General features: G+C 45.2%; 1 protein-coding gene across 3 annotated transcripts; it reads right to left on the bottom strand.

Moving 5' to 3' along the window:
• Window positions 1–697: 697 nt before the first annotated feature.
• CUNH12orf49 (chromosome unknown C12orf49 homolog) lies at window positions 698–16,203 on the bottom strand. 3 transcript variants are annotated; one of them, XM_032876202.1, is made up of 5 exons: window positions 15,980–16,202; window positions 7,854–8,010; window positions 3,598–3,749; window positions 3,101–3,214; window positions 698–1,260 (listed from the first exon to the last, which is right to left on the bottom strand). In XM_032876202.1, the coding sequence occupies exons 1-5, from the start codon at window positions 16,097–16,099 to the stop codon at window positions 1,177–1,179; spliced, it is 627 nt and encodes a 208-aa protein (XP_032732093.1). In that variant the 5' UTR covers window positions 16,100–16,202; the 3' UTR covers window positions 698–1,176. The 3 variants fall into 3 exon arrangements, with proteins under 3 accessions (XP_032732093.1, XP_032732094.1, XP_032732095.1); XM_032876203.1 differs by having other exon boundaries at window positions 15,916–16,160; XM_032876204.1 differs by lacking the exon at window positions 7,854–8,010 and having other exon boundaries at window positions 15,916–16,203.
• Between the last annotated feature and the right edge of the window lie 118 nt (window positions 16,204–16,321).

Here is a 16,321-nt window from a genome sequence, read left to right as displayed (position 1 = left end):
CAAAGAGCCATACTCTTTGAGGGGCAGGGTGTCTTGAGAGGGGGACCAAATACTCTGGACCTCGAGCCCGCAAGATTCAGTGTCATACTAGAAACCCAGAGGGGCGCCTCGAGCACGTGGACCAGCAACCAGCATGCCCGGCCTTCACAGACTCGCCCCACTGAGGCAGCAGTAACTCTCGCACAGCACCTTGACAGAAACCTGGGTTTTCTTCTTCTTTGCAAATCATCAGGAAACTGAAGGTCTGAACCTGTTACATGTCCCGAAGCTGAAAGCGATGAAGGATGACTGTTTACAGCCAGCTTCTAGATGTATCTTCCCCTAGGAATCCCCTTAACACCAGTTTTCCATGACAGGAGAGAAGAGAGGGCCGCCGGTGGTGTTCCTGAAGCTCCCAGCGTACCACACACAGCTGAGCAGCCTGCGATGACGGCGAGAGTGGCGCGGGACATCAGAACAACATCCTGCACAACAGTGAGCTGGAATTTCTGGTTCAAACGGTGCTCACGCACAGGTATGTGAGCAGATTCAAATGCCACTACGGGAAAAGTTGAGGGCGCCCGCAGGGAAGCCGGTATGGGGAAGAGTAGCTCTGAGCTGGTGACAAATTTAGATGTCAGGATACAGTGTCCAGGGCCCACTCCTGAAGGTGCTGTTGAAACAAAACCCAAATAACTACCTTGAGAGAACACACACGTTCAAAGAGGCTAAACATTTTATCCAGGTGAAGGATGACTTAACTCATAAAACTCAAGAATACAAGACAACAACAACAACAACAATTTCCTTGAATATATTCAACTATCAGGGCAAGGCATCTTCCTATATAAAACATGACCACTTTCCCGCTACTCCGAAGGAATCCAATAAATAACTTTACAGGGAAGGGTTTGATGAGTCTGCCATGGGAGAGGTGCCCCAGAGCGCCAACAGCTCTGCAAGCTCGCCTGCAGTTTGTTGTTGAACGTGACCCGTTGTTGTTTCCAAGCTGCTTTACAGAACCGTCCCATGGGGTAAAGCCCAGCGGAGAGCAAGGCCACAGAGTACAACATAAGAAGTGGTCAACACCAAGGCTCCGGCGCGATGCCTCTCTTCTTCCAAGTGGACTAGAGAACGCTGGAGGGTGGCTTCAGGCCACAAGCTCTCCGGTGGTGCCTGGTTTGCCTTCCGTGCCCGTCACGCAGGGAAGAGCTCGGGAGGGCTCTCCCCATAGCAGTATTTGGCTATGGGGTCCCTATAGGTGTTCTCGTGCTGCACGCTCTGTTGGCAGAAGGGAAGATAAGAGCGCGGTGAGAGAGAGCAGAGTCTCACACACTTCCCTCGCAGGACAGTGGCGGCCGGAGCGGGACTGCTCTGCCAGGAGCCTGCACAAGACATTCTCTAAATACCACCAGAAGAGTCCAGGCACTGCTATGAAACAGAGGCGCATGCTTAACACAGAATGCCAACGAGAGTGTGAAGATGGACAGAACATCACTGCGTGCCTATTTCTTTCTACGTCTACAGTGAGTTTTGTTTGCCTGGTTTTTAAAACAACCTAGCTACACCCTGGGCAACTCAAGACAACTATTTTTTTCTCAGATGATGTTACGTTAGATTAAGATCCAGCTGATGTTTTGCTCCTGATGTCTGTGCTCTAAGGAAATTCAGTTCCTGGTACTGAACCCTGCAATCACGAAGGAGATGCCATATCCAGGCGCTTTCCTGAAGTTTTATGTACCTCCAGGTCTGGCACACAAGCCAAATCCCACAATACCACACAAGCCTCAGTTGGTTAAATAAACGGAAAATGGGATTTAACACAATCATCCCTGATGGCTAATTTTTCAGCAATTTGTTTTCATAAAGGCAACTTGAGTTTTTAGCTAGTCTGGAGTTCATTAATTAGCCCAAGACCAATGCTTAACATCTAAATCATAAGCATTAATCCAATTTATAGACATGCAGCACATCTCTTTTTTGAGGATACCGTAATGAAGATAAACAGGCAAGTGAGACCTCTCTCTTTACAATAAAAAGATCAAGTGAGAAAGGTCAGCATCTTCCCTCAAGACTGGATATTAGCATCTGGGTTTTATCAGTTAAGGAAAAAAAAAATTCCACCTTCTCTAGCATTTCTCCGAATGAGAGAGAATCTGATTCAAAATGAGTCATGTGTTCAGCCTTCCTCCATATTTCCTTTAAAGCTCATTCAAGTGGAAACTCTTAAAGCAAAACAAGCCCATCAGGAATTTCTTCATGTTTTCAAATGCTCCTTATAATCCCTGAAATATTTACCCAGCGATCCCAGACCAGAGACACACAATGCGGCATAAAATCAAAAGGCAGTCTCCAGAACCCTGGCAAAGGGTACAAGAGTCACAGAGAATGACGATCTGAAGACGAAGCCAGTACAGTGTTGGACACTCCACAAACGGAAGCCAGAAGCAGCATGCGGGTACACCCCACACGGCTGGCAATCTCACACCGAGAGCCCCGACAACCGCCCAAACCCAGAAGCAGCGAGGCAAGGGCGCAGTGATGCGAAGGCAAAGACGTGCAGACACCCCAGGGCCAGGGCCAGAGCTGAGTGCCCAAAGAACAGAGCACTTACACGGACAGCACGCTAGTGAGCACTAAGAGCTTGACCACCCACAGGTTTATTCCTGCATTTTTAAATGCCCACCTGCCCCATCCCCTCGAATCCTAAAATAAACTACAACTCCATCCCAGAACAAATGACTGCTTCCTCTTAACAAGTGGTTGCTGGAAAGCCTTAGCCACATTTCAGTCAGAGACGTAGGGCAGAGAACTGCATTCAGGAACTGGACTATTAGGGCTCCACCCAGACTCAGAAATAACTACAGCTTCCACTTGAAGTGCGGACATGCCAATCAGATAAGGGAGATGCAAGCTGATTAGACCTTGATTTCACATAAATATTTTACTTCTCTAGCATCTACAAATCCAATGTTGACATTCTAAATACCATCCACGAAACAAAGCTTGACGCGGCTTCGCTTAAATCTCTTCAACGTTATTACCCCACCAAGAGGCCCCCACTGCCTATTTTCAACTGACTCCCACCCATCCCCCAGCGAGCAACATCACCGCTTCTGACCTGGGATGAGGTCCTACATTTGGCCAGACACAATTCAAAGTGATCTTCGACGGCCATGAAGAGGTTCTGGAATGCCACGGCTGCCCGGTTGAGGAAGCGCTCCAGGAGAAGTTGCTATGGAAACAAAAGTTAGTACCTGTAATAAATTCCAGACTCAGCAGCACAAGGTAACCTTGGATATTTCTCCTCAACTAAGAGACTGCTGATGTGGAAGCGGGGGTCGAGAGGGGGACACAGCAAGCTCAAATGAGCACAAGCCTGATCCCCTCTCCGTGAGCCCTGATGAGGGACACAGGGGACCACGTGCAAACGAGCCACCCAAGTCAGTGGGAACCACTCCCTTCCTCAAGGGCACTACTTCACAGGAGCAGTTTCTGCCATCTACACGGTTCCCGTCTCAGCCCTACCTTCCAGAGACTCTCGCGCGGAGACTCCAACGCTCAGCATCCAGGAAGGGCATAGAGAAAGGGCATGGAGACGGCGGCAACCGTCCGTACCTTGCTGGGCTGCAGGCAGCAGGACACGCAGTACTCGTAGGCGCCGCAGCAGCCGTGGGGCAAGCAGCCGTCACAGCGGTACTGCTTTGTGCCAGGGACGTTGACATTACAGCAGCCGTTCACCAGCAAATCCTTCCTTTCACAAATGTACCCTGGAAGTCAGAGACTCACCTGAGTAGAAAGCCGGCAGGCCTCCCATCCCTCTCCCGGGGTGACCACGCAGCAGCAATGAAAGTGCACACGAAAAGCACACAGAGCCAGGACGTGGTGTGTGGAGCGCGCCAAGCACCAGAGGGCCAGGATTCCAACACGAGGGATCGGGGCTTGCTCTCTGCGGGTCGTCGTGGACAGGCAACACGGGCTGCTGTGCGGTGAGCAGGTTTTGTGTTCTAATCTACCTAAAATAACCTTCTGGTCTGTTGGCACATGTCTGATTTAATCCCCATGTCAAGTCATACCTAACCAATGCAAGCCACTCCTTCACCTGTAACTGAAGAAAACTGGCATTGTTCTCAAAAAAAAAAAAAAAAAAAAAAGAAGAGAAAGAGAAAGAAAATAGAAAAAACCAAGGCATTCATTCCTGAAAGTGAGATCCATCTAGATTTAAAAACCAACCAACCAACCCCCCAATCTTTACAGACATCTTTTAAATGCGTGCATTTATTTAGTGATTTGGAGGATTTTTGAAAAAGTAGTCACAATGAACCTTCGTAAGTTGATTTAGGCTGTCTGTAAGTATACAGGCCCAGATTCAACTACCCCTCAGAATCCAGGAATGCAAGCTCTCTAATACCCAAGGGACAAAAACCCTAATTCCCTCTGCTCATAAATTCCGTCATCTGTAAACACACTGTCTCCAACCCAGCCAAACCCATACTCAACTTGAAGGAAAGGACTCTCTTTGTAAAAACTGATTGCTCAGAGCTGCTAAATAGACATTTCTCTATAACCTTCTAGGAGTGGGACAGAAAAATGTAAAAATAAATGCATGAGGGACACCACATGGCTCTTGGGAGACTCCCAAGTGCATGCACGGGCCCAAAGGTCTCTACTCGGGCCCACAGGTGCAGAGCAGCTGTTGCCAGCATCATTCCATTCCAAATGCCCCAGCTTCTTAATCCTCAGAGAATGAGACCTGGTGAAGTATAAGGTTGTTTTCAGAAACTACTCTGAAAAACAAAGTCTGTGCAAAACCAGGGGGCACCACTAAAATAACAATGGAAGAGACTCAGAAGGACCTCACTAACACCTGGAAACCCGGGTCCTGGAAAGAACCAGACCCCAGTTACCGAAGAACTGGGTGCTTTGTGTTGTTTTAACTACATTTTGTCTTCTAAATTAAGGGAGGACGACTCAAATGCTGTAATATGTGTTTCTGGGATTCTTTTTAACTATTCTTACTCATTTTCTTCACAGGGATTATAAATAAACCAACAAAAATCCAAAGAAGTCAGCATGTTTCTCAAAATTTGGCCAAAACTAACAACAATGAAATCTTATCTCCTGTCAGGAAGACGTAAAATAGAACATATCCTAAACTCTACTTGTTGAAATTATCTTTCTGCCCTCTTCTCTTTCAAACTGTAAGTATCAGCTGTACTGGCCGCCTTTTACGTGCACCCTGCCCCCCAGTCCTTCCACACCCCAGTGTTAACTGCCAGTATTCAGCCTTGAAACCACAGGGCCTTCTGATTTTTGGTGAAAGAGAGCTCAAGATTTCTCCTTCTACCTTGTAAATCTACTCATGCCAATGTCATTTCCAACAAGGAGTCCAGTAAGATCACAACCTCAGAGTATGTCACGACTCACTGGGAAATTAACTCCTAAACGTGGAAAGCGTCATTCTAACTGTTACCCTGGCAATATTCATGGTAGCATCTGCTTGCTAAAAAGCATAAATTCCTGCAAGTTTTCTTTATGAAATTGTTTCTTTCTTCCCACAGTCATGGAGGTACAATACAACCTATGGCTCTAGGATTTTTATTAGTCGATTTTTAGAACATTTTGCTTAAGAAGTCTAAGTCTTGGTCTCACTTGAATTAATCAGAGGAAGATTATTCCTGTGTTAGCTACAACAAAAGAAAATGACTGTCACTTGTAACCTAATATTAACTATTAAAGTCAAGGCATAAGATATGTTTTCTCACTGGGTGTTATAGAAACAGAACAGTCTCTAAGAAAAAAAGGACTGAACTCCCAAGTTCAGTCCTGGCCCTAGGTCTGCCCTCTAACCAGCTGTGTCATCTTATGGAAGCAAATTTCCTTTGCCAAACTTTGTTTAAAAAACAAAACAAAACAAGAGGCTATTTGCAATATTATTTGCTTTTCCAATATGATCTTAAAGACAGAGTTTGGCACTGGCACCACTGCTGGCTTGTCACTGCGCCGTTTTTTTTTTTTTTTTTTTAAGATTTTATTTATTTATTTGACAGACAGAGATCACAAGTAGGCAGAGAGGCAGGCAGAGAGAGAGGAGGAAGCAGGCTCCCTACTGAGCTGAGAGCCCGATGCAGGGCTCCATTCCAGGACCCTGAGATCATGACCTGAGCCGAAGGCAGAGGTTCAACCCACTGAGCCACCCAAGCGCTCCTTGTCACCGTGTTTTTGTGCAATTTTTCCAGTTCTTCTACCTTAGGTGGGTGTTCTTCCTCTGATCCCTTTCCTCAATTCCAAATAATCTCATCTGGACTAATGCTTTTGCAATCTTTTTGGGAAAGCTGTTTTTTGTTTTTGTTTTTGTTTTTTGCTGGGAATGCAAAGTTGGTTGTTTTTTAAAGAACAGTAAATGCACTCGTTTCATTTTAAGGACCGCATGTCTGCATTTTGTTCAGTCATTGTGCAAAGCTGAATATTCTAATTCGAGGTCGCCCTGTGTCGATTACAGTACCGCCATGCTCACAAGTGCGGAGACTCTTCGAAATACAGCAAAATTTACTCCAGCAAACAAGCCAACTGGATTATTTGCAAACCACCAATTGAAAAAAGAAAAAACAATCTACAAAACTATTGGAAAACTCTGAAGACTGTTCAGATAGTTGACATTAAGGGAAAGTGTTACCCTTCTGGTGTGATAATAGCAATCGTGGCTTATAAAAGAGCCCTTGCCATTGTAGGCAAGTTTCTTAGCCTCTCAGTGCCTGCCTTCACCTACAAAGTGACAGAAGCAATGTCTACGCTACAGGTCTATTGCACAAATCAGACGAGATACTCAAGGAGAGGTTTTAGCCCAGTGCCCAGCACATAACTGAGAGCTCACGTGTGCATTAGTGGGAGTCCCTCTTCAGAAAGACAGGGCCAGCCTTCAAGTGGTGAGACCACAATCAGCTAATCCAACCACCTCAATAGCACAGGAATCCCCTTTCTTACAGACTAAAATGAGGCAACAAAACTCTGGGGAAGCTCCTGGAAAGAGGAGCTGCTGTTTTCACTGTAAGAGTAACACATTTTGAATGTGCTCATCATTCAGGTGCTTGAGTGGCTCAGTCAGTTAAGCAACCAACCCTTGATTTCCGCTCAGGTCATGATCTCAGGGTCATGGGATCAAGCCCCATGTTGGGCTCTATGCTCCGTGGGGAGTCTGCTTCTCACCCTCCCCCCGCCCCCAGCTCATTACATGCGCTCTCTAAAATATGTAGATAGGGTGCCTGGGTGGCTCAGCGTCTCCCTTTGGCTCAGGTCATGGTCCCAGAATCCTGGGATCGAGCCCCACATCAAGCTCTCTGCTCAGTGGGGAGTCTGCTTCTCACTCTCCCCCTCCCTCTGCCTGTGCACTCTCTCTCAAATAAATAAAATCTTTAAAAAAATAAGTAAATAAATAGTAAAGAGAAAAATGAACGTGTTTATCATTCATGTGAAATCACCTGGTCAGTCAGTCAACAAGCACACTCCCTAAGTGCCAGAACTGTGTGGAGATTATGTAGGTCACCAAGGAGGAACACTGGCTACCCTATAGAGTTCACCACTAAGATGAGAAGACAACCTGGGCAAGATCTGAACATCCTAGGGCCAGGAAGAGATGAGCAGCAAGTAGCCTAGGGGCTGGCACATGAACAAATGCTGAAACCGTGCATTACAGGTACAAGGAGCTTTGGAGACAGAATTCTCAGATCAAACTTCTCTGACAGGGGAACCTGAGTGACAAGTAAAGTGTGAAATACAGATGTGTGAAATGCTGGGAATGGCACTGTATAAAACCCCAGTAATGACTCACACGGCAGCCCTTCAATGGCTGCAGAGAAGAGGCGAGCCAGCCCTACCTAGCTCATCCGTGATGAGGTGCTTCCCTTGAATGGAGTTCCGGCACTGGTTGCCAGGCCGACTGCTGTTCCCCAGGTGAAACTGCACTTTCCACGGAACGGGCTGGTCATGGTCTTGAACCTGGAGGAGATTCCGATCTCTCACTGCCCTCTCCTCCTACAAAGAGACCACCAAAGGAAGGCTATAGCCAAAGGTATAATATAAAACACAAAATAAACCTGCAGGAAAAGTAATAAATTAAGGCTATGCTTCAAAACTGGCGCACTCACATTAACGGCCTCTGGTAGATTACATGCCTGTTTAAATATGTACGAAAGTGTTAATTTCTTGCAAACTTGAGAGAAAAAGCTTTAAACTTTTTCTTCCTGATGGTATATCATTTAAAATATTTTTTATAATAAAACAAACACATTGCTGAACAGAATGTAAAATTTGAATATACCTTTAAAATAGAAGAGGAAACTTCAAAGGCATATCACAACTGTCATTTTGGGCAATCCCTGGACTCATTTGGGGCACAAGGTCACTTTCATTTGCCATTATGAATACTTCATTAGGGTAACACTGGACTGGGAGGTTGGTTTTAGGGGCAAGAAGAAGCATGCCAACTTGCAAATTTCTCCGACAAAAAGAAAGTAATTGTGGAACTCTTACAACATACCTTTCATAAGACATCCTTCCAGCCAGCCCTTTACCTACGCGTGCAAAGGGCCACACCGCTCTAGAGGCAAGCATTTATGCCTTGTCTCCTAGCCTCCAAGCTGCGGCCGAGCTTTCAATATTGCCTTTCCTATACTATTAAAGGAACGAAGGGGGAAGGTGCCTAAGTACGAAACAACCAGTCATGAGACAGCTGTCTTCTGAATCCTTCAACCTGCTGTTGGAAAACAAAACAATTATACAAGACTCCCTCCCAAAAGCTTTTTATATACTTTAAACATTCTATCTTTTTAATAGATTTTTGTGGTTTTTAACATTAAGAATGACCTGTCATGTGTCACCACCAAAAAGGACTAATTTTTAAAGTCTTGAGGGCAAAGGATATATACTTTAAAACAATGAAACAGATCTTCACAGTTCCTGAGGTTTCTTTAAGAAAGGAACCTGAGAAGAGCTACTAATATTTAAGATATACGTATCCACATCTACTTTGATACAACAAACACATTTTTGAGCATTTTCTATAGAAAGTACCAATGTGTAAGGATGCACCAGGATGTTTACTACAGTACTGTTTACATTGCAGGAAAAACCTAGAAACCCAACAGAAAAGTGACTGAATAACACCGGTATAGCCATGGCTATTACAAAAATCCCAGATGTGAATGATACGTATTTACCTTGAGCAGTTCTCAAAGCTGGCTTGCACATTAAATTACACAAGACTTTGAAAACAAATTCTGATTTCTGAGCCCAACTTCAGGCTGACTAAAAATCTCTGTGGATGCAACCTGGGAATTGATATTGTTAAAGCACCTGAATGATTTTAATACACAGATCACTGTGTGTAGACCACTGGATGTCACAATAAACTACGTGAAAAAAGCAAGTTACAAAAGAAAGTGCATATTATATCACACATTATGATAACAATAACATACACATACAGGTTTGTAAGAACTGAGATAAAAGTATGGGAAGATATGCTACAGGCTATTAACCTGGAAGGGATAGAGGGGATTATTAACATCTTCTGTCATTTTTGGAATATTTTCATTTTTAATTTAAAATAATAAAAACATGATTATCACTAACAAGACACTGAGGGAGCTACACGAACTCTGTACTATCCTTGAAACTTTTCTTTGAATCTGTAATTCTCCCAAAATATAAATTTTATTTAAAAAAAAAAAGCATGACTACCAACATTAAAAACAAAAATTGCCCACAGTCCCATTGCTTAAATAAAGCTTTAGCAATTTTTATACATTAACTTCTAACCTTTGAACCCAGCATTTAGACTACAAATGAGGATGCTTAGCATTCAGCAATTCTTGACCCTAACTGGATGGTAAACCATTAAGTACCCACCTCATCCTCATAATAGCATTTTCAAGGCCATATAATAATCTATCATGTTGATGTGCCATAATTCAGTAAACACACTTTCCACAAACATTTGACCCAGCCCAAGTTTTTGTTATCATAGACAGCACTGCAATAAAAACAGAGGTTTGTTTATTCTCTTGAATGACTCATAGTAATAATTACTAGAAATAGTCCCTGCTACATAGTGCCAAATAACGTCCCGGAAGTTATACACGCCATTTGTAGTATTACCAGCATTTACGTAACAATTCCACCACCACTGCACCAGTACTGGAGAATGTTCTTTAATTTACTAAGTGTAAAACAGTTACATGTGGTGACTTTAATTTCTATTCTGCTCTTCTCTTTTGTTTCACTTATAGGCAAGAACTGACATTGGCAGAAACAGGATGGGTTATACAAAAACAAGATTTGTATTCCTTGGCTGGTGCAAGAAGAGGGGCTACGTGCAGAAGCCTTGGGAATATGGGACAAATCACTTAGGTGCACACTGCTTAACTACCATCAGTTCATACTCCTCTGCTCTGCTGGGACCGTATCAGTTAACTATAGAATCAAGCTATGCACAAATGAAACTGAGCTCCAAATGCTGTCCTAGATAAATTAATAGCCGTGAAGACTAGTAAGCAGCTGGTCAAAGAATAATGGATCTCACAAGGTTGAAAGTACTAACACCACTCTGAAACTGTCCTGTTATTCTTCCCCAAAGAAAACAAGAGTTCACAGCCAAGTGCATCCCGGAAAGACCTCTTCCACGTAACTCTGCTCCCGGTCAACAGAAAGGCAATTTTTCTGGCACTTGAACACTTTTTCAAGTTCTCAAACAGGAGTATCCAAGACCCTACCAAAAGGATTGGGTAATAAGAGTTGTACAATCAAACAAGACTGTACAAGAGACAGTGTAAGACATAATGGCAAATGTAATGAATTAGCACACATTCGTGTTTCTGAGGGTCCAGTCTCGCCAATATGGTGTAGTGAAGGGCCAGTGAGGGGATTCCTTCCATGGTTTTAAACCCTTTCCAAACTGACCTACTCTGTTAGGTTGTCTCAATTCTAGGCTTTTTATCTATATACGGATTCATGCGTGTGTGTGTGTGCGCGTGCATGCACGTGTTTCCCCCCCACAAAGGCAGCAAGTCCTTACAAAGCGGTAAGGATATACAAAGGCAGTCAGGTTCTCTATTCTCCAAGTGCCCCCAGAACAGTGGATAAAGAAGTGTGCAGAGAAATCAGTGCAATCAGCCACAACAGACGTCCACACACAGTACAAAGAGTGGGAACAAAAACAAAAAAAAAATGAGACCTTTCTTCATAAATTATAAGGAGCTACAGTAATGTTTTTATTACTAATATATGTTACTTAGCCTGATTTTAAAAGAGTATTTAAATAACTGCCCAGTCTATTTTTCAGGAGTTACCATAAGGGTCAAATGAGATAAATGTCCCATGCTCGGTGAAATTATGGGTCACTGTTCTCCTCTAGCCTGGGGAGTAACTTGACAAACATTCTGAAAAACGTACATACCTTGGTGAACAGTAACAACAATAAAAAATAGTTTAGCAACTCTTACGATTTGCTACACTTCAGAAGTATCTAACTTACACACTAGTCTACTTCAATTTACACACTTAGTTCCTTGAAAGCTGAAGATGTTAATATGTTTTCAAGGAGTTATGCCAAGAGCCCGGAGACTTTCGAGAACCCTTCCACTTGAACACGAGAACATTTATTTACACGAGAGGCCCTCTGAGGACCCTCTGACTCTAAGACGGGGATTTCTTCCATCTCAGCTCGAATGCCCCACAGAGTTAGGCCCACCTTGATGCTCAACCGCCGAAGCTTGTTTTGTTTCCTTCACGGGGTAAATCATAATCTGAAATCATTTTGGCCACCTGCCATTTCTGCCCCCTTTACTCCCTGGCACAATACAGGCTCTTGGAGTGAGACCTCATCCGTTTTGCCCCCCCACCCCTTGTATTCCACCACCCTAGCAGAGCGCACCTAGCACACAGCTGGGGCTCACTCAACATTTGTTAAGTAAATGCGCCCAAGTCACTTGGCACCCAATCCTCTACACCCCAATGGCATCCCCACCATTGTCATTAATTTCTCCTGCACTCTCATCTCTACAATTTAAACTATCCCCCAAAGCATTAATTAACGTGAAAACCAAAGAAAAGAGGAATTCAAAGCAACAGAGGGTAATCAGCTCCTCTCCAGGCGAGGAGCAGCTGCGTCTGCTCCACAAGCTCAGTTTCCCTGAAGCAGAGCATGGGGCCCAGTAGCTTGACGACTTCTCACAGCATCTCCTCAATTCAATCCCAACACACACACCCAGCCCCATATATTCCATACCGTATCTCCGTCTCACAGATGAAGAAACGGAGGGTAGGCAAAGTGAAGCAAACTTGCCTCAAGTCACACAGCTCAGGAGCGGCGGGTGACCAGAACCGCAGAGCGGAGCAAGACGAGCAAACGCAAATGCCCAGAGAACAGCATCAGCCAGAATGGGCTCCGAGTTGTGGGTCCCAAAGACCCTTTATCTTCCTTATATAGAGAATCTCCATATATGGGTTTATGAGGATCATGCTAGAAATTTAAAAATAAATTCTTGAAATACTTAAATTATCTATTCAACTAAAAATAAAAATGAACCTATTATATGTTAACAGGGCATTTTTTTTTTTGTCTGTGAAAAAAAATGTTCTTCAAAACAAAAAAATTAATTTGGTGAGAAAATGCTTTTGTATTTCTGCAAATCTTTTTAATGTCCAGCTGAATGGAAGACAGCGGGATTCTCCTAACTCCCTCTGCAGTTAATCTGTAGCAATATGTTGTCTGAGTTGAAGCATGTGAAGAAAATCTACCTCACAAAGATGTGTAGTTGGAAATGGAAGGGATATTTCAACGGCTTTTTCAAATAATTACAGATAGTCTTCTTTGGTACTACATCAAAACTTGACAAGTATAGTTCCTTAAAAGTTCACTGCACCGGTGCAGCCACTTTAGAAAACAGTCTGGCAATTCCTAAAAAGTTAAACACGGAATTACCACGTGACCCATCATTTCTACTCCTAGGACCACACCCAAGAGAAATGAAAACGTATTTCCAAATAAAACCTTGAACACTAATGTTCAGAGAGGCATTATTTATAATAACCAGGAAAAAAAGCCAAACATCCACCAACAGATGAACGGAAAACAAAATGCAGCAGATGGAGACGATGGACTATTATCCACATGTAAACATGAAGTACAACGGGCCGCCTGGGTGGCTCAGTCATTAAACATCTGCCTTCAGCTCAGGTCATGATCTCAGGGTCCTGGGATCAAGCCCTGCATCGGGCTCCCCGCTCAATAGGTAGCCTGCTTCTTTCTCTCTACCACCTGTGTTCTCTTACACAGTCTCAAATAAATGAATAAAATCTTTAAAAAAAAAAATGAAGTACTACTATATGCTACAAAGAACTGAACTGAAAGAAGAAGAGTACATGTTGTAGGACTCCTTTATATGAAATGTCCAAATCAGCAAACCCACAGAGACAGAAAGTTGATGAGTGGCTGCCCGGAGTTGATGGGCAGGGATAGAAAGGTTACAGCTAAAGGGTTTCTTAGTGTTTATTAGGCTGTGGGAGGGATCTGACCCAGAGAAATTTGCCAACAGTTTGAGGCAAATCACAATCATCCCTCCCCAATCAAGGTCATGGATCACAGGTTTTTAAAAAAGACAAACTGTAATTTTAAAATAAATACACAAGGTACACGAGAGTACTTATAAGATGGTTGTAGGGAAGGTCACAGAGGAGACAGCTTCTGAGTAGTTGGAGAAGAAAGGAAAAGTCACCCCAATTAAAAAAACTCACAACTCACTCGTTTGTTCAAACCACACTTGAGGGTCCATTAAGTGCCTGGCAGTATTCTAGGGGGTGAGATTCTATGAACGACACAGACAAGGTTCCTGTTCTCAAGAATATTAACGTCTAGAAGGGAAAGAGAGAGAAGACAGATAAACAAGTTTATGAACAAGAGATGTTCAGTTAATGATTCCTTCTACAAAGAAAATAAAACAGGTCTACATTCAATGAACCTTCATTTAGACTGTGTCACCCAGTGTGGCCTGAGGCAGTAACGGTTAGCTGGGCCTGAAGGGATAAAAAAGACTCACCAAGCAGTGATCCTGGAATGGAGTCTGAGCTTTATCTGAATGCAACAGAGAGGCAAAGAAGAATTATACCTAGGGAAGAACTATGATTTTTTTTTTCTTCCAGATTATCACTCCTATTACTGCTGGGTAGAGAAGAGACTGTTGGACAAGAAAGGAAACAGAGACCTTGAGGCACCAGTGTGGCTCAATCGGTTGAGCATCGAACTCTGGATATCTGCTCAGGTCACGATCTCAGGGTCATGGGATCGAAGCCCCCTTGGGATCCGTGCTAAGCACGGAGTCGGCTTCGGATTCTCTCCCTCCCTCTGTTCCTCCTCTTTCTCTCAAATAAAATAAATCCCAAAAAAAAAAGGAGGCAGAGACTAGATGGCGAGCTACTGCAGTAGTCCAGACAAGGTAGCTTGACCTACAGTGGCACCAGTGACAATCAGGGGAAAGAAATAAAATCAGGATACACTGCGGAGGCAGGAGCAATGTTTTGGTTATGGGGAGTGAGAGAAAGAAGGAAGTATCTGTGAGTATCTGTGGCCGGACTACTGGTGAACAGTAATGCCACTTGGTGAGCCTGGGAAGACTGAAGAGGAAGTGTTGATGGTGGAGAATCAAGAGTTCTGTTTTGGCCAAGAATGAGAAGCCTATGACACATTCAAAAAGATGTCAAGTAACCAACCGGATAGAAAAATTGGGAGTTTTCTGGAAAGGTCTAGGCTAAAGTTACAAATTTGGGTATCGAGAGCATACAGCTGGAATTTAAACAATGGTCCCAGAAATCACCTGGGTCAGGTAGGGAAGAATGCAGAGATCTGAGTCCTGGCTCCCTCTAACACTCAGAGGTCCTCCAAACAGAGAAGGAAAAACAAGTGACCACAAGGTGTCTGTGAGGTTGCAGCAAACACAAGTCCCAGAAGCACTTAGTTCTTGAATGTCCCCAACACATCCCAGTCAATAAAGAGGCTCACAACACTCAGCCCGTTTGCTTAAGGTAAGAGGGGATACAGTTCCCTATGTTCCCTTTACACAGCTCCCCCACTGATCCTGTTAAACTAGGGTGATCGCATATTTTGTATTCGTTAATATATTTAAGAACTTGACCCCTGAGAGCCTCACAGCAATCAGACATCAGAGGAACAGCATAAACCAGTTTTGTCCCTGATACACTCCGAGGTATGCTCTCATCCCTTCTAAAAACCCAAACGCTCAAACCGGACTCATAAACGTCCAGTGCGTTGGTCACATTTCCCACCAAACCACCCTGCCTTTTCTCCCAGAAAGTCTCACACAGAAGAAAAACGAAGGGGATGGGGACGTAAGAAGCAAATTCCATCCAACGAAGCTATGTCCAGAAAGGGTACCTCATGGGTCCTGCTGAGGTTCCCGAGTGGACCATTGAGCCCCCAAAGTAAACGCAGGGCAAGTACGCCAGCGCTAGACTCGCAGCTTGGCTACCTACCACCTCCCCCTCTCCGAGTCTCAGTTTCCCCCGATGCAATCTAGGGACACACATTCCCCCAGGACTGCCGGGAGGAAGAAGCAAGAAACGCACGCCCTCCCCCTCAAGCCCTGGGCCCGGCAGGTAGAAGGCACACAGACGGTAGTAAGGGTAAAAACCACAGTCAGGGGCCCACAGACCTGGGTTCGAGTTCCACCTGTGCCCCTGGCCTAGCAGCGCCTTCTCGCCCCGGCACCAACGAAATGGGCAGGTCCCTTAGCCGGTCCTCGGACCCGGCGGTCCGGACCCTCGAACACACTGACAGCGCGGCTGCACAGGCGGCTCCCCCCACCCCGGCGGGAAGCCAGGGGGCCGAAAGAGCAAAGGCGGGAGGGCGGCGGGCAGCCAACTGACCTGCTTGAAGGTGCTGCTGAGGAAGTAGACGAGCGAGAGCCCGAAGACCAGGGCGAGCACCCACCTCTTCCGGAGGAGCCGGCGCCACACCATGGCCGCCAGGTTCACCATGCCGGCGCGGACGAGGGGCGCGGCGGCCGGGGCGCGGAGCAAGGAAGGCCCGGGGCCCGGGCGGCATGGCCATTACACGGCCGGCAGCTCCATTCCTCGCGGCGGGAGCCGGCCCCACGGCCTCCGGCCCAGCCAGCTCCCGGCAGCCACCCCGCGCCGCCCCAACGTGACCCGCTCCACGCCCCGCCTCCACTCAGCTCGCGTCGCCCACCGGCTTAGCTCGTCTCCTCCCCCATTGGTCCCTAAGAAGCACCGGCCTCCTATTGGCTGAATCTCGAAAGGGGGGCGGGCAATC

This window comes from Lontra canadensis, unplaced genomic scaffold, assembly GCF_010015895.1.
Source record: "Lontra canadensis isolate GAN:19392208 unplaced genomic scaffold, GSC_riverotter_1.0 scaffold58, whole genome shotgun sequence".
NCBI lineage: Eukaryota > Metazoa > Chordata > Mammalia > Carnivora > Mustelidae > Lontra > Lontra canadensis.
This window is presented reverse-complemented; position numbering and strand designations above follow the sequence as displayed.

Coding starts and splice junctions, on each gene's coding strand:
- CUNH12orf49 (XM_032876202.1), bottom strand. CDS start 16,099: ATGGCCATGCCGCCCGGGCCCCGGGCCTTCCTTGCTCCGCGCCCCGGC. Junction 8,011..15,979: donor CGCCGGCTCCTCCGGAAGAG/GTGGGTGCTCGC, acceptor GTCTCTTTGTAG/GAGGAGAGGGCAGTGAGAGA. Junction 3,750..7,853: donor CCTCATCACGGATGAGCTAG/GTAGGGCTGGCT, acceptor TCTGACTTCCAG/GGTACATTTGTGAAAGGAAG.